Source organism: Salvelinus namaycush, chromosome 25, assembly GCF_016432855.1.
Source record: "Salvelinus namaycush isolate Seneca chromosome 25, SaNama_1.0, whole genome shotgun sequence".
Classification (NCBI taxonomy): Eukaryota; Metazoa; Chordata; class Actinopteri; order Salmoniformes; family Salmonidae; genus Salvelinus; species Salvelinus namaycush.
Window position 1 is genome coordinate 3,775,375 of NC_052331.1, and position 26,822 is coordinate 3,802,196.

A 26,822-nucleotide genomic window follows, 5' to 3' on the forward strand; every position below is an offset into this window, starting at 1 on the left:
CCCCCCCAACCTCTACACCCTGAACTTTTGTCCTGTCCAAAAAAGATCCCCTAGCCCCTTTTACTAGTCACCTCCACTGTGGTGTTTGCAGGTCTCAATGAGTAAGTACAAGTATTTAAACAATATGGCTGGAGCTCCTTTACGCCCATCAGAGGGTTAGATGGATCACAACATTGCTTACACCTGCGTAAGAGGCCAGGGATTGTTTTTGGACGAGGCATCTGACTGCTCTTTGTGTCCCCAATGCTCTGTTTCCTTCTTTCTGCTTCAGTCCCTCTGGTGGTTGGCATTCTCCTTTTGACTTCATGGCTAGAACACCTCCCCAATAGTAGAGTTAGTCCATGATTTCCCTGCTATGATATCAATGTTATTTGTGTGTGTGTGTTTTATTCTGCTCAGTGCACCCTCCCATTCAGAGACTGTCCCCTCTCCCCTCTTTCTCTCCAGGTGTGACCATGGCCTACGTGAACCCCAGCCTGCCAGTCCATAAGACCTCATCCACAGTGGACGCCCGTCAGAGAGAGTACCTCCTGGACATGATCCCCCCGCGCTCCATCTCCCAGGCAGCTAACACGTGGAAATAATAATCTCATACTCATTGTCATTATCAATAGCCTTTTACCAATAGCTACTGTTGTCGATGCAAACAATGCAATTTACAGTTAAGGAAACCGCAGTCTTCAAACTTTTGAGGAGAAGCATTCTCCTTCCTTTTCTTTTTTTGCCGAGTGTTTTTGTTTCTCTTGTGTTATTTTTCATGTCTATTGTTTCTTATGAAGTTGACCGATGTTTGGTCAGTGTGCACAAACAGCGATTTACTCTGAAGGAAAAAAATGAATGTGCCTCAAGGGCTTCCTTCCATATGTTCGTCAGCCATGATGTCTGCGAGTTCATGATGGTTTGAGAATGTTGCTTTTCTCTCAAGAACTCATGAGATGGCGTGCTGCCACCTGTGCGTTGATATCCGACCATGAAAACGATGTATGGAGCTTTACCTATTGGACGGAACGATGAGCTGATTGCCCTTCTGTCATCATAGACTCAGCAATGGGATGCAGACAAATCGTCGAGGTGTGTTCAAGATTAAATGACTGACTAGCTTGAACTGTTTGCCTTATATTCAAGAGTACCCTAAAAAAAGATAAAAGACAAAAAATATGATCAATAAACATCCTCTTTAAATGAGAAGTTAGCTTTTTACAACCAAATCTCTATTTTTGATGTAAATTGCATGTTTTAGAAGAGTCCACACACTTTTTGCGATTTCCTTTAAAAAAAAAATTGTACTTACCTGAATCAACAATTCACTTCCTCGTGTTCATTGTCCAGTACGGGGGCTCTGGAAAAACATGAACAATCGCTCCAAAAACACCTAAATACAGAAACGCTCTCAGTACAGTGATGCAGGTCTTTAGATATTGTACACATGCAATTGTGTCATTCCAAACTTTATCCACAATGTTATATTCCGTTTTGTACAACATCTAAAGACCTGCATCACAATAGAGCATTTCAGTTTCTAAATGGGTGTTTTTGGAGCATTTGTTCATGTCTTTTCAGAGCCCCCCCCCCGTATGGCACAACGAGAATGAGGAAGTGAATGGCTGTTTGGGGTAAGTTTCTCAAAAACAAGTGAAACTGAAGAAAAAAAGTGTCTAGACCTTTCTATAACATGCTATTTGCTTATAGAAAAGGAAAATTCTCCTTTTAAAGAAAAACTGAGCAGTGATGTTTTCAGTGCATAAACTCAGTAACAGTTGATTTAGATTTGTTGGGTATTTACAGTAAGTTATTGGTTATTGTTTGGGACTGATGTATAAATGAACAATTCCTGTCGTGGTGTTATGGTTTTAAAAACTGAACAATTAATGCTAGCCTCATACACATTTGTTGTCTTTTTTTTAAGTGAAGATTTTTTTTCCCCACCATGTATGTTATTCAGCTATTTACAGAGTTTGACAGAGCTTCTCTCCATTCATATGTTTCACATAAGCAGAACAAGTAGAGAGGATCTCTTTATTATATTTTTGTCTGTAGCCTCTGCTTTGGTTTCACATTATTTAATTCCGAGTTGTCCCTTCATATGTGTAATAACATGTCTGTAAAGAGAACTAGTGGCATAATAAAGACTGTCTGAATTACATGCAAACAAAGTTACAGTGGAAGACGATACTCTAGACTCACAGGAGTCATATCCCAGATCATTTTACAAAAAGTTCTCATCTGGTGATAAGAAAAAAAGTTAACATTGCAGGTATTTTCACCTGCTCAGGTACATTTCAAGTTTAGGTTTTTGGTTGCCATGTCATGAAGCTTGGTTAGGTACAGCAACTTTTTGGCGAAGTTTGAGGATGTACAAAAGACAGAGGAGAGAATAAACATGTCTTATATTGAAATCACTCATTGATTTTGTATGCTTGGCATCAGGACCAATATCCCAGACAGGCCTGTGGTGAGGTAATTGGGTTTACTACAGTGCTCCTGTAGGCTCCTTTTACTTCCTCAAGTACAGTCTCATACTCGCTTTTCAGTTTTGTTCTCTTCTACTGTAATTCTCTTCTGTAAAAGTTCCATAGGCCTGCTATGTGGTTTATAAATGAATTAACATCTGTGTTTGGGTTTCTGTCTACTGCTGTCAAAATTGTTTAGGAGATAATTTTCAGTGCTAGTTCAGATGCCATCGCTAAGAAATATGAAAAACATGACACCTAGCGCAAGAACTGAAGTTGGGCCACAGAACCACTACACAACACTGACCGCCAGCAACCACCCTGTTTCAACAGGGTAGCTTGGGCTCTTCGCTGTCAAGCGTAACCCTCCCATCCCTTCATGGAAACGGATTGTCCAATTTGTTTGGTTTAATGTTTCCCAGCTCCAAGAAGTACCAATTAAAAGACGAAGTAATTTGAACCCTTTCATTTAGTGGGAATGTGTCATTAAATTGTTGACTGCCTGTCATAGTATTCTTTTTCAGGACTTGATTTTCAATGACACTTTTGCTTGGCCAGGGGCGAAAGAGCCCATTCTCCTGTGGTTTGTCGCGCTAGACTAGAAGTAGATTAATTAATATGATATCACTCTCAGATGACCGAAAGTGACCTTTCGTAGCAGGTTAGGATAGCATTTTACCAACCCTAAACGTTTTCCTAATGTAACCTTATTCTCCTAACCTGCTGCACAAAATATCCGAACGCCTCAATTACACAGACAGGGTTTGGGTTTTTGCGTTTTGGTACACCAAAAGAAGATTCATTTTCAATGGAACGCTACGTTTGCCTTGCAGTATGTTGTCGAACATATGCATAACGTGTATGTGTTGAAGGCTTGGCAGAAAGAGTAGCAGAAGGTGAATGTTGTTGGGCACATATCCAGATGATGTTGCTTACCATTTTGCGAAAGACACTCGGTGTGATCGAGGCGTTATTGCGCAGCATCATCTGGATATGTGTGCAACAGAAGTTCAACATTCACCTTCTGCTACCCTTTCTGTCAAGCAGTTTGTATACAATTTGATGTATTCGATAAATCCAACGTATGCGCCACACAGAACAGAACGCACTGCAACTGCCTCTGCAACGCAGAGTTCCATTGCAAACGAATGTACTTCTGGTGTTCCAATACGCAAAACATTGTGGGGGTGATCGAGGAGTAACCTTTCTACGAAAAAGTCACTTCCGGTCGTAGCTGTATACCACCTAGTCAAAACCGTCACGCTCCGGTCTGTTTTGGAGAAGGGAAGGAGTGGAAGATGGCGGCGTTCAAGGTGATGCAGGACATGCCTCCTCCGGGAGGTTATGGCCCTGTCGACTACAAGAGAAATCTTCCGAAACGGGGACTTTCTGGTCAGTATACTAGTTACAGTTGTAATGGGCGAAGTTCTGAGTAGATCATTTTACAGTCAAACAATTACGCCAATGCTAGTGGCTAACAAGTTCAATGTTTTAGCTAGCTAGTGATATTAGCTATTTATTCTACACATTAAATCGTTGTTACCATGTTTATTATCCCACTATTGTACTTTATTAATATGGAAACCGATGTAGCGAAGTGTAGTTGCTACCAACTATAGTTGGTTCGTTTAGCTTGCTAGCTTAGCTAGCAAACTAATCAGTTGCCTAGCTTTATGGTGAAGTCTAATCTGAAACATCTTGTGCATGTATATTCTCCCTTGTCAGTTGTTTGAAAATTGGGTTTGTGTTGGCTCTATTAGAATGTATGCCATGCATGGCGCAGTAATGGAAACAATTAACAGATCAAACAACAAAACAGTAGTAGCTAGGTTTCCATCCAATTGGCGAAAGAGTTTCATGCGAATATTCAAAACTCATCATAAACACAATGTGCATTTAACCACCAGAGATGCGTTTCCACCAAATTGACTTGTTGCGGATAAAAGTATTTGCATGATGAAGTAGTGCACATAAACATACATTTTTCGGTTAAATTCTCACGTACCGAATAAAACAATAGAAGTTAAATGAGTTTCCATCGAATTTTAAATAGTGAGTGTGCCCACTCTGGTATATTGGCATATGCGCTCTAGTCAACAGCTCGCAGATACAGTGCAGGTAGTCTAGTCTACATCTGGTGTTCCCAAACTTTTTCACTCAGGCCCCCCTTCCAGCATTGGGGAACATCTTGTGCCCCATCCGTCTATTTCTATGAGCACAAACACTGTTCATGACAGTTTCCTAATTTAAGTTTGTGACAAAACTAGTAAGTATAGTGTAGAGAATCATTGTACAATATAAACCGATGTGAAATATGTTTTCCATAACCAAAAATATTAGATTTTCAGCTGTTTGAAGCTGGTGTACAAAACAAAGTAAAATATGAAAAAATGTATCTTAAGCATGGGAAGCATAGAAATAGCACACATAAAATATATCTACGGCTTCTTAGACTTGCTTTCAATGCGAGTTACATCTATAACTCACGTTTCTATGTCAATTTGGTCAGGTCACCCAAAAAGTTACATATTGCAGCTTTAAAGCTAATTTTCTTAAATTCTACACATTTTGCCATGTCTAATGTGTTTTCATGTGATATTTGAGTGACTCAAACATTACAACAAAAGGCCTGTTCACACTTTTTTTTTTCTTTTTTTTATCCGATTTGTACTTTATTCGCATAAAGGTTGGATGGAAACCTGATTAGTAACTTGCATTAGTGGTCAAATTGGCTGTGGTGATTCTTATCTTGCTGAAATAAATGTCTGACAATTAATATACATTCTTATTTTCAGGGTATAGCATGCTCACCATTGGAGTTGGTGTCATGTGTTTCGGTTATTGGAGACTCTTCAAATGGAACAGGGAGAGGAGGTAAGAATTGCCAAAATACAGTTAATGTCACTGATTCATTGTACCAATTCAGATCATTGTGATGAGTTATTGTTGGTCAATGTCCTTATGTTATGTTCTGCTGGTGCGTTGTAGGCGGTTGCAGATTGAGGAGCTGGAAGCGAGGATAGCTCTTCTGCCTTTGCTGCAAGCAGAGCAGGACCGGAGGTAAGAGAGAGAGTCAGAGGCTACTTCAACAGGGGTAAAGGTGATGTGCCAATTTTGCCAATGAACAGTGTTGGGAGTAACGCATTACATAATCACATTACTTGTATGAGTAAGGGAGTGAAGTAAAGCATTCTTTTTCCTAATTAGGTAATATTATTAGTCTGTACAGCTGTTTGGCTTACAGTACATTAAGCAGCTGATATAAGCATATAAGCAGCTGATATAATTAAGCAGCTGGCTAATTAAGCAGCTGATATGATAGTGCAGCACTTGTAGACTAGCACAGGAACGCAGCGCCACAGATGAAAGGAGAAACTAGTGATCAAACCTGAGCAAGTAGCCTATCTTTTACGACTCAGGGAAACCATGCAGTTTAGGCTACCGATGAAATAAGTTATGATGAACTTCACAGGGTGGTGAAAGTGCACAGTGATGAGCTTGATGCTCCTTTCCAATAAATATCAAGGGTTTTATTCTGGTGACATGACGGTCGATGCTTGACTACCGTTTGGGAAAAATATAAATCTATTTAATACATACAGTGGCTTGCGAAAGTATTCACCCCCCTTGGCATTTTCCCTATTTTGTTGCCTTACAACCTGGAATTAAAATTGATTTTTGGGGGGGTTTGTATCATTTGATTTACACAACATGCCTACCACTTTGAAGATGCAAAATATTTTTTTGTTGTGAAAGAAACAAGACAAACAGAACTTGAGCATGCATAACTATTCACCCCCCCAAAGTCAATACTTTGTAGAGCCACCTTTTGCAGCAATTACAGCTGCAAGTCTCTTGGGGTATGTCTCTATAAGCTTGGCACATCTAGCCACTGGGAGTTTTGCCCATTCTTCAAGGCAAAACTGCTCCAGCTCCTTCAAGTTGGATAGGTTCCGCTGGTGTACAGCAATCTTTAAGTCATACCACAGATTCTCAATTTGATTGAGGTCTGGGCTTTGACTAGGCCATTCCTATACATTTAAATGTTTCCCTTTAAACCACTCGAGTGTTGCTTTAGCAGTATGCTTAGGGTCATTGTCCTGCTGGAAGGTGAACCTCTGTCCCAGTCTCACATCTCTGGAAGACTGAAACAGGTTTCCCTCAAGAATGTCCTTGTATTTAGCGCCATCCATCATTCCTTCAATTCTGACCAGTTTCCCAGTCCCTGCCGATGGAAAAACATCCCCACAGCATGATGCTGCCTCCACCATGCTTCACTGTGGGGTGGTGTTCTCGGGGTGATGAGAGGTGTTGGGTTTACGCCAGACATAACGTTTTCCTTGATGGCCAAAAAGCTACATTTTAGTCTCATCTGACCAGAGTACCTTCTTCCATATGTTTGGGGAGTCTCCCACATGCCTTTTGGCAAACACCAAATGTGTTTGCTTATTTTTTTCTTTAAGCAATGGCTTTTTTCTGGCCACTCTTCCGTAAAGCCCAGCTCTATGGAGTGTACGGCTTAAAGTGGTCCTATAGACAGATACTCTAATTCCGCTGTGGAGCTTTGCAGCTCCTATAGGGTTATCTTTGGTCTCTTTGTTGCCTCTCTGAATAATGTCCTCCTTGCCTGGTCTATGAGTTTGTGGGCGGCCCTCTTGGCACGTTTGTTGTGGTGCCATATTCTTTCCATTTTTTAAATAACGGATTTAATGGTGCTCTGTGGGATGTTAAAAGTTTCTGATATTTTTTTTATAACCCACCCCTGATCTGTACTTCTCCACAACATTGTCCCTGACCTGTTTGGAGAGCTCCTTGGTCTTCATGGTGTCGCTTGCTTGGTGGTGCCCCTTAGTGGTGTTGCAGACTCTGGGGCCTTTCAGAACAGGTGTATATATACTGAGATCATGTGACAGATCATGTGACACTTAGATTGCACACAGGTGGACTTAATTTAACTAATTATATGACTTCTGAAAGTAATTGGTTGCACCAGATCTTATTTAGGGGCTTCGTAGCAAACGGGGTGAATACATATGCACGTACCAATTTTCAGTTTTTAATTTTCTTGAATTATTTGAAACAAGTCACTTTTTTTCACTTCACCAATTTGGACTATTTTGTGTATGTCCATTACATGAAATCCAAATCAAAATACATTTAAATTACAGGTTGTAATGCAACAAAATAGGAAAAACACCAAGGGGGATGAATACTTTTGCAAGGCACTGTAATAATCTCATCATGTAGACTAGCCTACCTGCACATACCTGCACTGTATCTACGTGCTATTGGCTAGAGCGACCATGCCAAGACCAGAGTAGCCACATTTACTATTTAAGTGTTTGTGACAATTATCAGCACAGATAAAAATGCGAGGGAAGCACATTGAACTTTTTATTCGTTACATAAAAAATTTAAGCGGGAAAAGTAAAAAATGTGTGGACTACATCATGCAATTTATTTATTTTTGATCCGCAATAAGTCAGTTTAATGGAAACAACACTGTTGGGAAAATTTGAATATTTTCTTCATGCAGAATTTAGAATATTCACATGAACATCTGTCATCAATTTGATGGAAGCCTAGTTACTGCCCGTGGATTATCTGTTTTAGGAGGTCTAAATTTAGCAGATTTTTTTCTTCTCTCTAGGCAACTACGGATGCTGAGGGAGAATCTGGAGGAGGAAGCAGTTGTAATGAAAGATGTCCCAGGCTGGAAGGTAAAGAGAAGCTTGATTCCATTTCAGTCTAGACAGACACACATCTGTTTTATTTGTCAATTGTCATGAAGCGGCAAATGGTAGTTCTGAATGTTCTAGAATATGCACTGAAATGGAAGCAAGAAAAGGAAATAACTCTGCAATGCTGCTTATTCTACGGTGATGGTGAATACTAAGCTCCTATTTGTTTCCGTCTAGGTGGGCGAGAATGTCTTCCACACAGACCGCTGGGTGGCCCCCCTCACAGAGGAGCTGTTTAACCTTCGACCCCGTGAAGAGCTTCTCCACAAGCGCTTTGGCTTCCTGTGGTACGTGTAGCCGCCCCCCAGTCCAACTGTGTCACTCCAGTACGCCTCAGCTACCATACCAGCCACAGCCAGTACCCTTTTGACTGGAGTCCACAACTCCACACAGCTTGTAAATGTTCTATATTAAAGTGATATTTTCTGTACCCCATACTGATTCTCTGTCGGTTTTGTTTATTTTAATTACTGAAGGAATATTACAGGATAAACAGGATCTTGAATGTATTCTATTCTATAGATAGGCCTACATGGTTGTCATCGAGTTCCTGCTTTTTTTCCCCCCTCCAGGTTAGGGAAAGTGTGTAGTCTACCCAACATGTAAGCACATTTTCAAAGCACAAGCCTGAATTCTTCCCTTATAACAATATGCAATAGAATAGGCAAACATGTTGTCAATGCAATGTGGATTGCCTTTATTAACAATGGCTGTCTGTGCAGCCCCGAACACAGCCTTCCAGCCCTCATGGACGGAGTGATTCTGTTGAACGGTGCCAAACAGGCTACTCTTCAGACTCCTTTGAGCCTTGTTGGGGAATTTCAACCAAATAAAGTTGTTTTCCTTTTAGCCTGCTATCCAGTGAGATGCAGTCATGTTAAATTGCTGTTCATTGTGCTGGCACCTGTTACAACAGACTGTGCAGCGGTCAGTGGAAGCAAGGACCATCACCAAGCTTATTCAGGAGCACTCTATATAACAGAATGCCCAGCCGCATGATAGAAATGTGTTGTGTAGAACAGACATGCCTCTGTCATGTGGAGAACCGTGTCTGTCAACTACACGTTACTTCTCTATTTGCAACCAAAATCCAGTCCAAACAGGCCAACATATCTGATCTTAAGTCAGTTGTGCATGTTATTTATTGTTTTGTTATGGTTAAGATTGGGGCAAGAGGTAGGGAACTGGTCTAGGGAACTGGTCTATCTGCCCAATATAAAAGATCAACTGGCGGAGGAACAAAAATAGCATAAATAGGAAAGTATACCAGTTTAATTTGAGGACCAGGATGTTGACCGCTGTGGAGGGGGAGGTTTTTCGGGCGGTTGAGGGGCAGCTCTCGGGGAATCTTGAATGGTTGGCCTGGCGGTTGGGAGCTTGGGCCGGTGGCCGACAGGTCGCTGGTTCGTGTCCCCGATTTGACTTGGTTGGAGATCTGTGTATGTGCCCTTGGGCGGGGCGCTTGACCCTGGTTGCTTCTGTGGGTCGCTCTGGATGGGAGTCTCTTAGATGACTGAATTTAATGTAAATGTTGTGCGGCTTCACTGCAGGTAGATTGTATGTTTTAAAATACAATAAATGTCCCCCCCAAAAACGTTTGGGGCAAGAAACGCTGATCCTGCTTCAGTGGTAATGTCTTCAGCAATTATTTTGTCCCATTCAACAAAGGGGGCCAGCACTTGTCACTACACCCAGACTATGTTCAACATTCACACTGAAAGAAATACTGTGACAGATGAAGAGACTTGCCCTTTCCTTGTTCTTTTCAGCCTCTTGCTGTCTTTGGATGACCCTTTCTGTTGGAAACACTGCTTCATTATGTGTGCATATGGAGTGAGAGACCTCAATGCTTTGATTTTTATGTCCAGTTCATTGGTGGGAGCTTGAAAATTGGTTACTAGGTCCCTGCATCTGGCACACACCCACATACCCCTCCCAACTGCTTTGCATTCCAGCGGTGTGTTACCCTTTTACTTTAGCTTAATTAGACTGAGCTGTTTACTTTGAACTAATCAGATTCACCCACATCGAGTCCTGAAAGGGCATCACTCACACAGGAGGTGTGCGTCACTGTGAGTTTGAGAGACGAGACAAACAAAAATACCAATTTGTGACAGATTCTGAAGATGAACTACAGCTGCTCTGACCTGGAGGAAATGCCCAGAAAGTTTCTCAGGTGAGACCGAACACCTGTCTCACTCATGTAGCTACTCTTAAGGCATTCTTGTCAATGGATGATGTTTTTTCATGTGTAGTGTTTGAGGAAGTTCTCTCTCCTTCCACAATGCTGAAAAAATATAGTTTCCATGTTATGATTTGCTGTCATTCTCTCAAAATTCTCACATTCCTGTTACACGTATCTATGTAAATATTCTTGTAAAAATTGTGACAGACCGGTGTCAGATTGATCGTATGTTATGAATAATCCTGCTGTGTGACATTTGAGGATTACTGTGGCCCCATCGGGATTAGTAGAGGGGTTGGGAGGTATTCACCTGCTTTTAGATGTTCTCTTTTAAGTCAGACCATCAATCTAATTGACATTTAGTAGTGTTTAAAATATTTTCTCACAGAATTCCTAACCAATCCTCTAAATCCCATAAAAGAGCACATGTATTGCAACATGAGACGAAGAAAAAAACTCCCTATGGAGGAAGAACCATTTAGAGAAACCAGTTGCAGCAGTCCAGCCCTCCATCCTCCATGCCACACTCCCCCTCGTTTCCCCTACCCGCCACCAGCTTCCAATCTGGGGCAAAGGCAGTGCTAGATACCCTCCAGCATCACTCATTCATAATGGGTATACACTGAGTAAACAAAACATTAAGGACACCTGCTCTTTCCATGACATAGACTATCCAGGTGAAAGCTATAATCCCTTATTGATGTCACCTGTTAAATCCACTTCAATCAGTATAGATCAGGGTTCCCCAACTGGCTGCCTGCGGGTGGTTTTATTTTGCCTCCATGTTTTCTGAGCACCCCAAGGTATTTTGGTTTCTTTCAATGTTGGATATAAAAAAGATACAAAAATTGAACACCGGGAATTCAGCTGTTACCAAGCGGAAATCTGTTCCCAAGTATTTCCATGCATAATAGAGAGATCATATACAAATGTAAGCAACAAATGTACAAATGTACATTTACCTCAATTACCTCGACTAACCGGTGCCCCCGCACACTGACTCTGTACCGGTACCCTCTGTATATAGCCTCGCTATTGTTATTTTACTGCTGTTAATTATTTGTTACTTTTATTTAGATCTTTTTCTTAAAAGTGCATTTTTGGTTAAGGGCTTGTAAGTAAGCAATTCACTTAGACTGTTGTATTCGGCGCATGTGACAAATAACATTTGATTTACTGTAACACCCTCCTCTAGAGTTTTACCTCCTAAAGGACACTTAAGTGATCTCTTTCTCCAACTATTCTTCCTGATGTCTCTCTCCCTCAGTAATGAGGAGGCAGCAGAGTTGCTGGGAGAGTATCCCTTTGGACTGCAGCAGCTGATGGAGATCTGGGGCCATGTCTGTGCCATCGCTATCAACAAGGTCTGTGCTCTCCCTTCTTACCTTTTTAGGGTAGTTTTAAACTAGGGAATTAAATAACATGAATATGCAACTAAATTCTCATGTACAGGCCTTCCCCCTGAGTTCCCTGAAGAGGCATCCTACAGTCTTGGTGATCTGTGGTCCCAGTCAGAACGGATGTATTGGTCTGGCCTGCGCTTACGCACGTTTGTGAGTAACCTGCCAGTGGAGTGTGTGTTTTTCCGAACTAACTAAAAGGCACTTCCTTGACACCCAGTCCCTCTTCTTCTCCACCTATCTCTGTCTTTGTGTCAGGACTATATACCCACGGTGTACTACCCTAAGTGCTCTATTCTTGCCTTGCACCGGGACTTTACAGCAGTGTGAGAGAACTGACATCCCTTTCCTCTCATTTCTCCCCGCAGAGGTAAGGGAACTACTGTGAATCAATGAATGCTAACCAAGGTTCATTTTTTTATGGTAGAGTCCTACAGCAGCATCTTGCTCTCCCTCAGACACCGAGGCATCCCCATCGCGGACATCCCCTCATGTGACCACAACGTATACACACACTTGGATGAAAGCATCAAGACAGCCTAATCAATAATAAAATGCTTGATATGATATCTACCTGCAGGATTACCAGGGGCTAAAAACCTATCCGAGGTTAGTGTTATTTGATAGGGTTGGACTGATGATGCCGTAATGTGTTCTTTTACTGCCAGTACAGTATAAGATGAGACATATGATATTGTTGGATAATGGTGCCAGAGGGGATGGCTGCCGTTTTACGGGCTCCTAACCAACCGTGCTATTTTGTTCGTTTTTTTGCATTGTTTGTAACTTATTTTGTACTTATAATGTTGCTGCTACCGTCTCTTATGGACGAAAAGAGCTTCTGGACATCAGAACAGCGATTACTCACCTCGAACAGGACAGAGATTTTTTCTTTAATGAGTCTGATGAGGATATACTGCTTTGCCAAGATGAGTCCCAAATCCCTCCATGAGGAAAAGGGTGAGGGGCCCGGGGTGCCTTGTTGAGAAGGACATTAAAAACTGTAATATTTTATGTTTCACCGAGACGTGTCTGAACGACGACACGGATAATATAGAGCTGGCTGGCTTCTCCATGCATCGGCAGGACACAGCAGCTACGTCTGGTAAGACGAGGGGCAGGAGTGTGTGTCTATTTGTCAATAACTGCTGTGCGCGATGTCTAATATTAAAGAAGTCTCGAGGTATTGCTCGCCTGAGGTAGAATACTTCATGATAATCTGTAGACCACACTATCTACCAAGAGAGTTCTCATGCATGAGAGCACCAGCTGTTCCGAACGACCTACATGTGCCCAAGAAAGCGAAGGTAACTTGCCTAAATGATTACCGCCCCGTAGAACTCACATCGGTAGCCATGAAGTGCTTTGTAAGGCTGGTCATGGCTCACATCAACACCATCATGCCGGAAACCCTAGACCCACTCCAATTCGCATACCGCCCCAACAGATCCACAGAGGACGCAATCTCAATCGCACTCCACACTGCCCTTTCCCACCTGGACAAAAGGAACACCTATGTGAGAATGACTACATTGACTACAGCTCGGTGTTCAACACCATAGTGCCCACAAAGCTCATCACTAAGCTAAGGACCCTGGGACTAAACACACCTACCTCTGCAACTGGATCCTGCCTGACGGGCCGCCCACAGGTGGTAAGGGTAGGCAACAACACATCTGCCACGCTGATCCTCAACACTGGGGACCCTCAGTGGTGTGTACTTAGTCCCCTCCTATATTCCCTGTTCACCCATAACTGTGTGGCCAAACACGACTCCAACACCATTAAGTTTGCTGACGACACAACAGTGGTAGGCCTGATCACAGAGAACAATGAGACAGCATATAGGGAGGAGGTCAGAGACCTGGCAGTGTGGTGCCAGGTCAACAACCTCTCCCTCAATGTGAGCGAGACAAAGTAGCTGATTTTGGACTATAGGAAAAGGAGGTCCGAACAGACCCCCATTAACATCGATGGGGCTGAAGTGGAGCGGGTCGAGAGTTAAGTTCCTTGGTGTCCACATCACCAAACTAACATGGTCCAAACACACCAAGACAGTTGTGAAGAGGGCACGACAACACCTTTTCCCCCTTAGGAGACTGAAAAGATTTAACATGGGTCGCCAGATCCTCTAAAAGTTTTACAGCTGCACAATCGAGAGCATCCTGACCGGTTGCATCACCGACTGGTATGGTAACTGCTCTGCCTCTGACCGCAAGGCACTACAGAGGGTAGTGCGTACGGCCCAGTACATCTCTGGGGCCAACTTCCTGACATTCAGGACCTATATACTAGGCGGTGTCAGGCCCCAAAAATTGTCCAGTCACCTAAGTCATAGACTGTTCTCTCTGCTACCGCACGGCCAAGTCTAGAACCAAAAGGCTCCTTAACAGCCTCTATGCCCAAGCCATGACTCCTGAACAATTATTCAAATGGCCACCTGGACTATTTATAGTGTAATTTTGTTAATTTTTTCCCTTCACTCTATTTCTTGAACTGCATTGTTGGTTAAGGGCTTGTAAAGTAAGCATTTCACAGTAAGGTCTAAGCCCGTTTTATTTGATGACCTGTAATTTGTGTGATTTCAGGGTGGGACGAGGCCAATGTCGACTGTATAAACCCAGCAGTGCGCTGTCTGTTTCGGTGGGACACATTACCTGGTGGGACCCGTGCTTAATTTGAGCCTGATCCTGTTCATCTCTGTTTTGGACTGTTTTGTTCAGGAACCCATTTGCTTTTCCTGACGAGACATTTTCAGTTTGCAATGTAAAAATAAAGCAATCAGTTCATTCAAATGGCTTTTCTGTAATTGTTCTGGCTGCCCCCTAAAAAAATGTAATGTGAAAACAGTGCCTTATATTCTAAGAATTGATTCGTGTTAGGCTGGCCCTGGTTTGTGGTTTGCTCAACATTGTAGCCAATATAGACCAATGCGTGGCCAGAGAGAAGTGCACCTATTACAGAACTACAATGACATTCTATTATCTCTCCCTGCTCTGATAGACATGAGCATACAGAATCATAGCCGCTGGAGGTGCCGCAGCACCTCTGATAAATTGAAATACATTTGCCAACGTTATAGAATTAGTCAGCCAAATCAGACATTTCAAATAAAATCGCGGGAAAAGAGAAGACTAATGTTTGTCGGCTACCAACTTCCAAATAGACCTGAGCGAAGAGATTTATTTCAAGTAAAACAAGGGAAGCTTTAGGCAAGAGTGCATTGGCCATCGCCGTGGGCGAGCTGCATGTCATTGGCTCAGTCAGTGTAACTGGAAAGGTTTATCATTTCCTCATATTGTACAATGTGCCTCCAGACCTAGGCAATTGATTCAAGACAAGGCCGTTTTCATTGATCTCTGTCAGTGTCAAAGTAGCCTGTCATTTGTGAGCCATTAAATATTATCTAAAATTGTATGAAATCAAAGATGTTCCCCATGTGCAACTTCTGCAAGCACCGCTTTACTCTGCGATAATGCATGCGTTCCGATTCCCCAGGTCACCCCAATTTACAAATTAAGCACTGGGTGGGACCCATCTTGCCCTATGATAAATGCCCTGGAGTACTGCAGCACACTGTCTGAGCTGGGATAACCAAACAACGCTTGCCGTCTTTCAGGGGTTTTAACTGAACATCAATTTAATGTTTAATTGAAAGACCCAAAACAGAGGTTTGACCCCATCGTCTATTTCCTTAGAGAAAGAATTTGATAGATATGGCACTTAATGATTTGCACCTTTATTGAAGATACTTGAATTCACAATACATCATGTAGAAATTCATCACATTAAAACTACTAGTTGAACACATGCTCCAACGTTTCAAAGCCATGAACACCTTCAACACAACAGCCGTGAAATGTTGAAACTCAAATTAAAAACAGAAGCGCATTTCTTGTTTATTCTGTAACATGTCAGTAAAGCAAAAACCGTCACCTGACGGCTGTTTCCTAAATGAGGTGCAGCTTGTAGGACCTTAATTGTTAATGATTATTCATTGGATTTTTAAAAAATGTACACAAAAAGCTTCGGACTAATGCAGATTTCTGGCCGGATGTGTGGACTCCACTTCTGCGCACACTCACATCAACTCCATACACTGGACCTGAGACCAAGGAATGAAAGAAACCAATTATAATCAATGTATTGTCAGAGCATTAGAACAGTGGCGGCTTAATGGATTCACTTAAAAGGATCAACATAATTTTTGCATTGAAATTTCAAAAAAAAAATCCTTAATATCTGCAGTAATATTGTTTCAATAATTTCATTCTAATGAAGAATTGCCCTCTGATTTCTCAACCAAAGCTGGTCTGTCTCAAACAAGCAAGCGTAAAGAATCATTGTAATCTAAATTGCTGTATCTTGTCAATAACAAAAAAATTGTATGTTCAGCTGTTAGACAAAACCAGAAGACTACAAAGCAAGTCTCCAACTAGGTTGTGGTGGAGGGGAAACATTTGAATTCAGTGGTTACAAGTCACCCTAGTTTCCATTAGGAGACTTCATTTTAGATTATGCCCCTTTAAAAAAAGGCAACCACCAGAAGGCAAGGTCCCCCGTAGACAATTCCTGCCCTAGAGCGTAAATGCTGGTTTAGGTTCCACCTCCGAAGAATGACACAGGCTACTTATACACTGAACAATAAAACGCAACATGTAGCGTTGGTCCCATAAGTTAAAATAAGATTCCATACATACAAAAAGCATCAAATGTTGTGCACAAGTTGGTTTATACGTCTGTTAGTGAGCATTTCTCCTTTGCCAAGATAATCCATCCACCTGACATATCAAGAAGTGGATTAAACATGATCATTGTGCTGGGGACAATAAAAGGACACTAAAATATGCAGTTGTCGTCACCCATTTGAGCATGTTTGGGATGCTCTGGATCAATGTCTATGACAGAGTGTTTTAGTTCACACAAATATTTAGCAACTTCACACAGCCATTGAAGACTGGGACAACATTCCACAGGCCACAATCAGCAGCCTGATCAACTCTGTCGCGCTTTACGGAAGCAAATGGTGGTCACATGAGATACTGACTGAAGATACCTATTGGCTAGGCTGCCAACCGCGTTTCAAGCCACAGTTATGCGAGTAGTCAAATCATGACAGCTGTGAAGGAAAAGCGCCGGTTTAATTTTATGAATGCCGACAATCTGTTCGTATGACACGGTGGGCTCGGTCTGTAAAATCTATTATGCAGAAAATGGCAGTGGAGACTTATGCCAAATATTAATATAATAATGGTAAAGAAAGAGTCACACGATGATATGGTGTGTGGTCCTCCCACTACGACTCAAACCATGCAGTTTATTATATAAGTAATGAACTTCACATGGTGGTGAAAGTGATCAGTAACGCACTTGATGCTGCTTTCCTATAAATACAGAGCATCTTATTCTGGTGACAAGATTATGCTTGACTGCTGTTTAACAAATAGAAATATGATCTTATCCATAATAATCTCATAATGTAGACTAGCCAATCTTCACAGCCTACCCCCACTGTATCTGCTAGCAGTTGGCGCCAAGACCAGAGGGGGCACATCTGCTATTTAACACAACAGCTTGACAAAACTATCGGTCGAGTTGAAAATGCCATATCGGTACATGAACACTTGAGCAAAAAAAGTACATTGTGCACATTACGTCATCACGCACTGATCTTCAGCCGCAACAAATCATTTGGTGGGAAAACGTGCATATTCTTTGGTCGCCAATTCGATGGATACGTAGCTAGTACGGCTAGCCATCTTGCTAACCTTAAAATTGTTGACATTAATTTCCCCCCCCACATCGTATTAAGATTGGCTAGGCTGGTTCTAATCTCTCGGGACAGATTAAACCGTGAGAATCTGTCAAGCCTTATGTAGAATTGTGATTACAAGCAGCAGTAGTGTGGTTTGTCATTGATTATTTGGACGAATGCTTAAAACGGGTGCGGTGATTTTACAAGCCTGTGTGTAGATAGAATCTAGTGGAAACTCTACAGCCAGTCAATTTGCTATATATTGCAAATCAATAACAGAAATTACCTTTTTGGCCATGATAAACAGTTGAAATTTGCAGGGGGGGGGGGGGTTAGGCCTTGAGTATCCTTCCTTCACACATCAGTTAGTCAATTGTTAACAGCATTCCCCAGACAAACACAAAATTAAACTATCGCAAGATAATTTTACTTCTGGGTAGTGCAGATTAGGCTGGTTCTGGAGCTGGGTTTGTCAATCATACTAGGGAAACTTTGCAACAGATGAAACCAGTGTCTTTGACTTTGCCATCTATTTATTGTTATTTCCAAATGTTTTGCATCTTCTATAAGTATTAATAATAGATTGGATTTATATTGTGCTTTTCTACCGAGGTACTCGGAAAGCACTTCACATAGTAAGGGAGAAACTCACCTCATCCACCACCAATGCATTGCAACCATTTTGCCGGAACGCTCACAGTTATCAAATGGAGGTGAGGAGTGATGCCAATTAGGAATGAGGGGATGATTAGGTGACCATGATGGAATGATGGCAGGTTAGGAATTTAACCCTGGGGTCGTGGCTAACACCCTTACATTAAGTGTCATGGGATTTTTAATGACCACAAGGGTCATGACAACGGTTGGCTTGCCGCTGGTAAAAATGTGCAAATACAAGTTTGCAACCCCTATTTTAATTTGTGCCATGGCTCAGGCATGAGTTTTTCTACATTGTATGGTAGACTCCTGGCAGGCTTTGGCACAGCAAAGCCAACCTACGCTCATGGTTCACAGTGGAAGTGGAATGATATGCTACAATGACGTCGCTCATGCACGTCGCAAATTACATGTAACATCCTGAGCACGTCGGACCTGAAACACCAATACAAATCTAACAGCACAACAAATGACAAATTCCTCAAATTTTTCGCAGATGCCTGTTCATTGTAGGATAGACGTGTGGTTTAGCTGCACCAAAGCCGTGAATCGCATCGTGAAGCAAAGCCATTTGTCTTGGGGAAACATGGCGAGTGTTCAGGTAAAAATAATAATAGAGGGGCAAAAACATGTTTGCTACCCCCCCATTTTAATTTGCTCCATGGCTCAGACGTGTAGACTACGAAAAAAAGCTGTTTGGATTAGTTTAGGAATTTAAGGTGTTTATTTGATTAATAAACAATGCCATGCTGGTGAGTGGTAACATTCAAATAAAACCCAGGCTTGAAAATAGACAAAAGTACTAGCACATATCAAATAGTAAAGCAAGGCATTGTCACTGGGAGAAAAATTGAGAAGTGAATTCACACTCGTGGGCCTTTAAAATCAAAACTTTACGGAAACAAGAGACAAACCTGGTAAATTTAGCTGCAGCAGTAACTGCAATTCCAGCTCATCACCATCTGACACACTGGAAAGGACAGGTTAGTCTCCAGAGGGTAAATTCATCCTAACGAGAAGACATTCATGAGATTAGAACAGAAGCTCACAAAAACAGCAATACTTTAGCAAGCAACCGTTTCATTATATGTTCATCTACCCAGACTTTTAACACAATGCTTAGAACCACACTATAAAAACAAGAGGGGGGGAGGTTGTTAATCAGGCCTGAAGGAGGGGACAATTGAGCCAGTTGAGGTGATCAGAGAATTTCTGACGGACATGATGCGAAAGTGATCGGACTGAGGCCAGGTGAATGGTAATTTTGCTAAGGCACATTTCAAGAGGGGGGGGGGGGGGGGGGGGAACAGTTGTTTTCTATGTGGATTTAAGAGTGAAGAGTTCTGAAATTCAGAAGTGGCCAAGGAACATTGGACTGTGGCAATCTTTGCAGCAGAGGGGGACAATGGATAACATATCTGGAAATAATGAGCACTCAGTTTGAAGGATGTGAGCAGGAGAGCAAAAGGAGTTTACCTCACGTGAACTGGCCTATCGATTCTCCACAAATGAACTAGGCAAGAGAGCAGCTTTCACTTCTGACGAGCACTTGTCGGTAGGCGCAACACTTCATTCTCCAAGGACTTGTAGGCATTTTCTGTAGCTGAGCAATGGAGCATTAACAGGTCCACCTACTCCCCACTATTAGGCCCCACTTAAGTCGTGGACGATTAGTCAACCCAATAGGTTGAAATGTACCCCTCAATTGTCATATGCAGGTCTTAGCACTGTTTGACAAACTATTGAAACATACCAAGTTATACTGAACTGCCGTTGACTACAACTAGAGGATTAGATTACCATTTACCAACCACTGCTGTGCCCTGCAGTGGCAAGCCAGCAGAAAATGAGAACAATACTTCAGTGAAATTTTGCTTTGAGGAAACTGGAAAAGTGCATTGACTATACCAGTACCCCACTCACTGTTAACCACTTAAAGGCGAACACCACACTTGCATCAGTGGCAACATAAGCCACCAGAGAAGCATCACTTAAATAGGCCAAAGACTAGACAAATACTGGAACCATGTCACTTCCTATGAATCTCTGTAAAATTTCAAAGTTCTTGTTCTCACTTTTGGGAAGTTTAAACCATAGAAATTAGCTCTAAAGCCCCACATAAGGGAAACAAGCCAACACTATGAAGATAACCAAACTATTAAAATCACTGACAATAAACCAGCCAATTCCCCCATAAGCATGTTCAAGGCACAAGTATTTTCAACAAATCGTTTTAATAGGCTCCATGAAGCCAAAATTGACAAAATAATCTTCAATGTTGATGATACAAAGAACAGAAAGTACAAAATCGTTCCCAGGTGGAATATTATTGGGCAAGAATAGTAGTAACATTGATGCAGATCTTTGTGTTCAGTCCATTATAACAAGCACATTTTAAAATGCAGGCATTGAGCAGAGCAAAACAACAAAACACCGTGAGCAGACTGTAGCATGCTGCAATTTGCAACTTCATGAACAGCTTCAGTCTGGAAGGAATTCACTCTTTTTGGAAACTGAACATACAGGACCCTCAGCTATTTTAAGAACCTCAATTGTATAGATAAAGGTGGTCAAAGGAATAATTTTTTATTTCTCGCTCAGTTTAAAACTTGGCAGGAGGTAGGTCGGACATTGTCATTTAAAACAAAAGAAAACAGGAAGGTAAACAAGCCTCATTGATATCCACAATACTAATATCAAGGATTTAAATGGAGATGTCAGTGCTGATAGGGACAGGGAGTAGAATGTAAAGAACAGACGGCGTTTATATACAAACAGCCATGTGAAGCAACGTTTTGGTTTTTACAGCACCAACAAGTCAGACATTATGCTTTATCAATTGAACTAAATGCCATAAGAGCAAATCGAGATGCATCCTTTAGAGATCATTAACTTTTTAAACATGGTTTGTAAATTAATGGCCAAAACTCATGGCTAAATTTAAAGACGCTCGAGCTACTTAAACACAGAATAGGACTACAAAAATCAGGTCAACATGTGGACAAATTTCTTGAGGAGCTTTTTAAATACAGCCAGCCAAGGGATGATCTTGAATCGGGGGTGGATTTTTACTCGTGTGCAGCTGAGGACAAGAATTGGGCACACAGGTAAAGACACTGAGTTTAGGAAACAAGTTTCACGAACATTTGAGCTTGATAACATCCCCAGTTACCCACTAAACCAGGGTTCTCCAAACAATATTCCTGGAGAGCTACCCCCTCTAGGTTCACTCCAACCACTTGTAACTAACCTGATTCAGCCAGCTAATTATTAGAATCAAGTGTGCTAGATTAGTGTTGGCACAAACTTACAGGATAGTAGCTCTCCAGGAAAAGGGTTGAGAGCCTTGCACTAAACAGTCCCAAATAGTTGAAACAACCCGGGGGGGGGGGGTCATCTTCCTGTATAAACTGTGCTGGTGTAAGATCAAGGAAATGTATGATCCTGTAGATTGGTATGAATGAGTTCAAAGTAGGAGGGAAGGTACACCGAAGAGAACTAGATCTCATCCTAAACTATTCAGCAGCAACCTAGTAAAAGATTCAAGTCCAGAACCTTGGATGAGGAAGTGGTCTAACGCAGCCTAGGCCTATGAAGAAAGAAACAAATACATTAGCACATACCTTAACTGTCGTAGCTGTCTCTATAGGAACCCCCAGAGCGGTCCCCGTAGCCTCCCTGGCCCCTAACATTGGAAGGGAAAAAATATAGGTAAGGTCCCTGTTCATTAGTGCTTTGAGATCAGTTTGGTTTCATAACGGCTATTAAAAAATAATCACTGTTTAAATTATTTAACATGAAATGGCATTAGCATTTACAAAAAAAGTAAATGCCAAAGTCAAATATTCAATTGCCAAAACAATCCATTGCTTGGCAGGTCCACATTGCCTAGACAATAGAAAGTTACTACGAAATAAGATGTGTATATTACAGTTTGATGACTTAATTTCCCATTCCTTAAAGTAATAGTCCCATCTCTGCACCCCCTCATGTGTGCATCCAACCTAACATGCAGGCATAAAAGTGTAGGCCTATCCATCCAGAGAGCTGTCCTCAACGACGTGATTATCATGTCTATGGCCCAACAATAGGCGGTCCCATAAATACGCATTGGGCTTAATTTTGGACAGATTTTAGCAGGTGTGAAACCTCGCTTTTAAACCCCTTCCGCCGAGCTGGGGGGGCACATTGGGCTCAAACACCTGAGCTAAATGGAATTTGTAACGTCAGTTAATCGTTCACCACTACAGTTCATTGTAAAGGATGCAAGAGGTGAATGTCTACAAACACCAATTTAGGAAATCTGTAATCAGACGTGTCGCCTCACCTATTGTCTCTGTATCCTCCGCCACCAGAAGAGTACCCTCCGCCACCGCCGCTCCTGTATCCACCGCCACTCCCGTAACTCCGGTCTCCACCCCCATAGCTGCGGTCTCCACCCCCACCACCACCACCATAGCTCCTCTCACCATATCCCCTGTCACCGCCACCATATCCTCCACCACCTGGGAACAAACACCACAGGACTTCAAAAACAAACTCACGGCTAAAGAAAACTCACACTGAAATGTAACTACGGCTAAGAGGGAGGGCAAGACAAAACGCTAATGGATGATGGGGAGCACACCATCTTGCAGATTGCCTGCCCATACCTCGCGAGTAAACTCGCCCACCTCTTCCTCTCCCCCCTCCATAGCCACCTCCACCACCATATCCGCCACCACCTCTGGAACCTCTGAATCCACCACCGCCTCCGCCTCCTGAGCGACCGCCACCCTTGCCAGCTTCATCCACACGAATGGTTCTGCCATCGACAGACTGTAAGAGATAGGAGAGTTACTCAGTGTGGGTCAAAAACATGTGACTTTTCATAATGGGATAATGAGTTAACAGGATTAATAAATTACCTGGCTAACTTCGATATGATAAACCAGAAATAACTTTGGTTCATTAAGCTACACCTAGATGTCATCTTAATTATCTAGTCAGTTATGTCATTTAAACAAAATTCCAATAATTGGTAAATATAAGTAGTGATACCGATGTACCTTGCCGTTCATTCCCTCCAATGCGTCCTTCGCATCCTCGGCATTATCGTACTTTACGAAACCGAATCCACGAGACCTTCCCGTTTCTTTGTCCCTGATGACATCAACTGTGCGAGGGAAACGGAAATTAAACATTTCGGACATGAATAATATTTCTGGAAGTAGCCAGCTATCACTTACTAAAATAAATGTCTATAAACGCACCTTTTGCGATGTTTCCATACTTGGCGAAAGCTTCTGCCAGAGATTCCTCTGTGGTGTCGAAGCTCAGGCCTCCGACGAAAAGTTTTCCTTCGTCGGACATGATTCTTTGTCTGCAAGGGATCAATCCGGGTCAAGTAAAAGAACCTACTTATTTACATTGTGTACACGATACTTGTAGTTATGAGTTGTAAACGTAGCTCTCGTCGTGTGCTAGAGCGGGAGCTATTGTCCGACACATTGCGCACAGAATTAGCTAGATAGCTAGCGTTAGGCAAACCAATGTGCTAGTTCGCGTTATGACAACCAATGTGCTGTAGTTAGCTGTACATAGTTAACCGAATTCAGGCAAATAACCATTTCAATGTTATTTGACATAACGTGTTAAGGTCTGGACAACAGATTAGCCCACTAAACGAGTCTGGCTAAATGCGTGTTGGGGGGGGGGAAGCAGGCCAAGAATGTTAGCGCCATTTTGCACCACGTTGGCCTGCTTCGCCACTTGGTGCTAAGCTAACTGGCTGAAGGCGGATGCAGCAATCTTTACAATGAAGTTGATAACTAGCGTAGGTAAATAAGTTTAATTATAAATTTGTAAGAAAGTGAAACCCCCGCCGTGTGTTTAATAGATGGTAATATAACCCGTATAAATGTTCACAATTTAAGTAAACTGGCAAATTGGTGCGTGTGAAGAATAGCTAACGTTACTATAGCTAATGTTAGATAACAGCTAAAGCCGCATTCCAACCATGTTTAATCACAATAACTCAAGTCTTGTCATTTACACATGAACTATTACTTAGAATACCTAAATAATAATATAACAAAATTGTATAGTCAGATAAATACGAACTTCTATAAAATGTACCTTTTATAGACCGAAAGCGAAGAGCTGGTGCTTGAAGAGGCAAGTCGTCGCAAAATAAATGGAAGGTCGTACGTACTCTGTGAAGAGTGCTGGCTAAGTATTTAAATGCTTTTTTTTTGGGGGGGGGGGGCGTGATCTTGTCTTATTTGAATATGGACACATCTTTTTGGCGGTAACCTTCTATTGAAAATGTCCTGGTCAAACGAATTGATGAAACGAATTGATGAAATTATAACAGCTATTCAATAATATATGGAGTTTGCTATTTATCAGTTAAGCAGACACTAGTTTTATTTAGGGAACTTTTCAAAACATTTGTACTGGAAGTGGAAAAGAGACAAATAATGATAATTGTGTCCATGTATCTATCCCACAGTCCACTTTTTCTGCAAGCATGGCACTTTTTCTGCATATAGCACATACGCTTGTTTAGTTGTCTCCATGTGTGTGATGGGGATTTAGCCTACAGAAGACAATATACAAAATTCAGACATTTAAATCTCTGTCTTGCCTACTCTGAGATCCTCTATATCACCTTCTTTATTCTGCCTTTTTGAGAGGGAAAATTACATTGGAAAGATGAAGAGATCGATCAGTTACTACCCGTCATTCAGGACAGGTGGGCTTGCCTGTTTTGCATGTTATTTTGGCATTAATACGTATCACATATAAGTTTGCAAACATTGTAAAAAAAAAATTGTAAAAAATCATTGAGTTAATAAAGCTGCATACAAACATGTTCTCTTTTTTGCTTTCTTGAGTAAGGCAGCTCCAAAATGCAGGTGTTTCAGCCTAGCTCAATGCTTTCTGTGGTGGTGGGGCAGCCAGCGGAAAATACGGAGCGTAGGGGATGGTAATGTTCTCTAGTTGCGCTGTGATTGGCTCAGTGTTCTGTCACTCATGGGAACACTACGTCACCGCCAAATCTAAGGGTAGAGCTTGAAAATCCAAGCCCCTTGGGTGCTGCCATAGAGTTACATTAGAAGTGCCCATCCAAGAAGGCTCAATGTCATTGGCCACAGATAAAATAATGTCAAATCGCGTTATATCTAGAGTAGCTTTGATTGGACTGATCATGTCAACATCATACTTTCAAAATCTTAGCTAGCAGTCATCATCATGAATCAAGTCGACAATGTCCTGGCAAATCCTTTTTAATCCTCGTCACATGAAGATAAATAATGAAGAGAAATTATAGATAAAACGTATCAATGCTCATCGGCCATTGGACATAAACATTACAAAACAAGTTGGAAAACGCAAATTCAACAATGAGTGGTTTGGAAGGAATCAGTGGCTAACTGCAAGCTTGGCATCACTAGCCTGCTATTCAGTGGAGTGGGTGTGTGGTCCCAAGTCTGGGTTTAAGGGTATCTTTCCAAGCTTAAAATTATAAACATTCAACATTGGCCATGCTGACAATCCAGCATGATTTCTGCCACGCTCAAAACAACTGTTAACTCTGGAACTGGGAAATCTGACTTCAGTGAGTTTAAGACAACTGGGAACTTGGGAAAAAACGAGTTCTGACTGGGAAAATAAGTTTTGAACGGACATCCAACTTGGAATTGTAAGTCAGGAACTCAGGCCTCTTTCTAGAGCTACGACTTGAAGATCACTGACGTCATCATGATTCAACCTTGTTTCTTTCAGAGTTCGAAGTTGTCTTGATAGCACCATAAATCCAGAGAATTACAGACTTTGATGATAACGTTTGATGACAAAATTTGCCCACGAAGGACCTGCGTGCCACCTTCCTGTTCAAGTGAGCACAGCACAACAAGGTGAGGCCAAAAATGTCTTGTATGTTGCTGCATAAATGATGTAATATGTCAGGGAGATTTGTATACTGTAGCTTAGAAAGTAATACTAAGGGTATGTTGTGTAGTAAGCTTTTTGTAGCCCCTCCCCTCTTAATTTCACCTACTGTTCTGACTTGGTGGTGCACATGTAGCCTATAACCTGTTTTAGAGAAATGTAATTATTGAATATTGTAAGAGCTTTCATTGTCTGCTTATATGCCCCCTTTATTTATCCTATGGTTCTGACTTGGTGTACAGGGAGAATTCTGTCACTGTACATTTCAAAAGTGCTGAACAAATAGTGATATTGACTATGTCCGTCCTAGCTCGCTCATAATTGTTTTTAATTGAAATTACGGATTGCCGATGAGGCTGCCAGACAAGGCTCCGCTGATAGCCGGGTGTTGCAGTGGTAAGGTGTTGGGACTGCTGTTGGGACTCTGCTGTTGGGACAGCTTTATGTAGTCCCTAACAGTTTGTGGGCATCGTTTGTCACCGTTATAGTGCAATTAATGTATTGTTTAGTGTTGTGTAGTGGCTTTGCTGGCATGCATCCCAAATGAGTTTTGTTTTTGTTTTGCCCCACCAAGATTTACATGCTAAAATCGCCACTGGAAGAGATAAGTTGGTTTTGTTTGGAAGTGTGAAAGGTTCTACGCCCCACCAGGGAAGGTTGGTCCCTTCAGGTTCATGACTGTACTTTGGATAAGTGGTG

The 26,822-nt window shown here is 41.8% G+C and overlaps 3 protein-coding genes and 1 long non-coding RNA gene across 13 annotated transcripts in view; 3 read left to right on the forward strand and 1 right to left on the reverse strand.

The window, feature by feature from the left end:
• The window catches only part of LOC120020131 (transcriptional repressor p66 alpha-like), a 42,838-nt gene extending 39,933 nt beyond the window's left edge, over positions 1 to 2,905 (forward strand). For all 3 annotated transcript variants that reach the window (XM_038963596.1, XM_038963597.1, XM_038963598.1), the window contains exon 11: positions 448 to 2,905. In XM_038963596.1, coding sequence (XP_038819524.1) covers positions 448 to 584 — 137 coding nt within the window. In that variant the 3' untranslated portion in view covers positions 585 to 2,905. The remainder of the gene's footprint in view (positions 1 to 447) is intronic.
• Positions 2,906 to 3,680: 775 nt separating this feature from the next.
• LOC120020001 (NADH dehydrogenase [ubiquinone] 1 alpha subcomplex subunit 13-like) lies at positions 3,681 to 8,626 on the forward strand. The gene is made up of 5 exons (XM_038963421.1): positions 3,681 to 3,842; positions 5,246 to 5,324; positions 5,439 to 5,510; positions 8,101 to 8,170; positions 8,369 to 8,626. Exons 1-5 carry the CDS (start codon positions 3,749 to 3,751, stop codon positions 8,486 to 8,488), a joined length of 435 nt encoding a protein of 144 aa, XP_038819349.1. The 5' UTR covers positions 3,681 to 3,748; the 3' UTR covers positions 8,489 to 8,626.
• A 2,916-nt stretch (positions 8,627 to 11,542) lies between these two features.
• On the forward strand, positions 11,543 to 14,548 carry LOC120020758. Its single transcript, XR_005472451.1, has 3 exons — positions 11,543 to 11,740; positions 11,829 to 12,385; positions 14,365 to 14,548. It is a non-coding gene; the product is annotated as an uncharacterized LOC120020758 (long non-coding RNA).
• A 945-nt stretch (positions 14,549 to 15,493) lies between these two features.
• LOC120020133 (cold-inducible RNA-binding protein B-like) lies at positions 15,494 to 24,415 on the reverse strand. Of its 8 annotated transcripts, none has more exons than XR_005472412.1 (8): positions 24,306 to 24,415; positions 23,441 to 23,550; positions 23,237 to 23,343; positions 22,862 to 23,006; positions 22,516 to 22,693; positions 21,812 to 21,873; positions 19,103 to 19,197; positions 15,494 to 15,881 (listed from the first exon to the last, which is right to left on the reverse strand). XR_005472412.1 is itself a non-coding variant. In XM_038963601.1 (7 exons), the coding sequence occupies exons 2-6, from the start codon at positions 23,538 to 23,540 to the stop codon at positions 21,813 to 21,815; spliced, it is 591 nt and encodes a 196-aa protein (XP_038819529.1). In that variant the 5' UTR covers positions 23,541 to 23,550; positions 24,306 to 24,415; the 3' UTR covers positions 15,494 to 15,881; position 21,812. The 8 variants fall into 8 exon arrangements, 4 of the variants coding, with proteins under 4 accessions (XP_038819529.1, XP_038819531.1, XP_038819530.1 ...); XR_005472414.1 differs by having other exon boundaries at positions 21,812 to 21,877; XR_005472415.1 differs by lacking the exon at positions 19,103 to 19,197 and having other exon boundaries at positions 21,812 to 21,877.
• Positions 24,416 to 26,822: the final 2,407 nt, after the last annotated feature.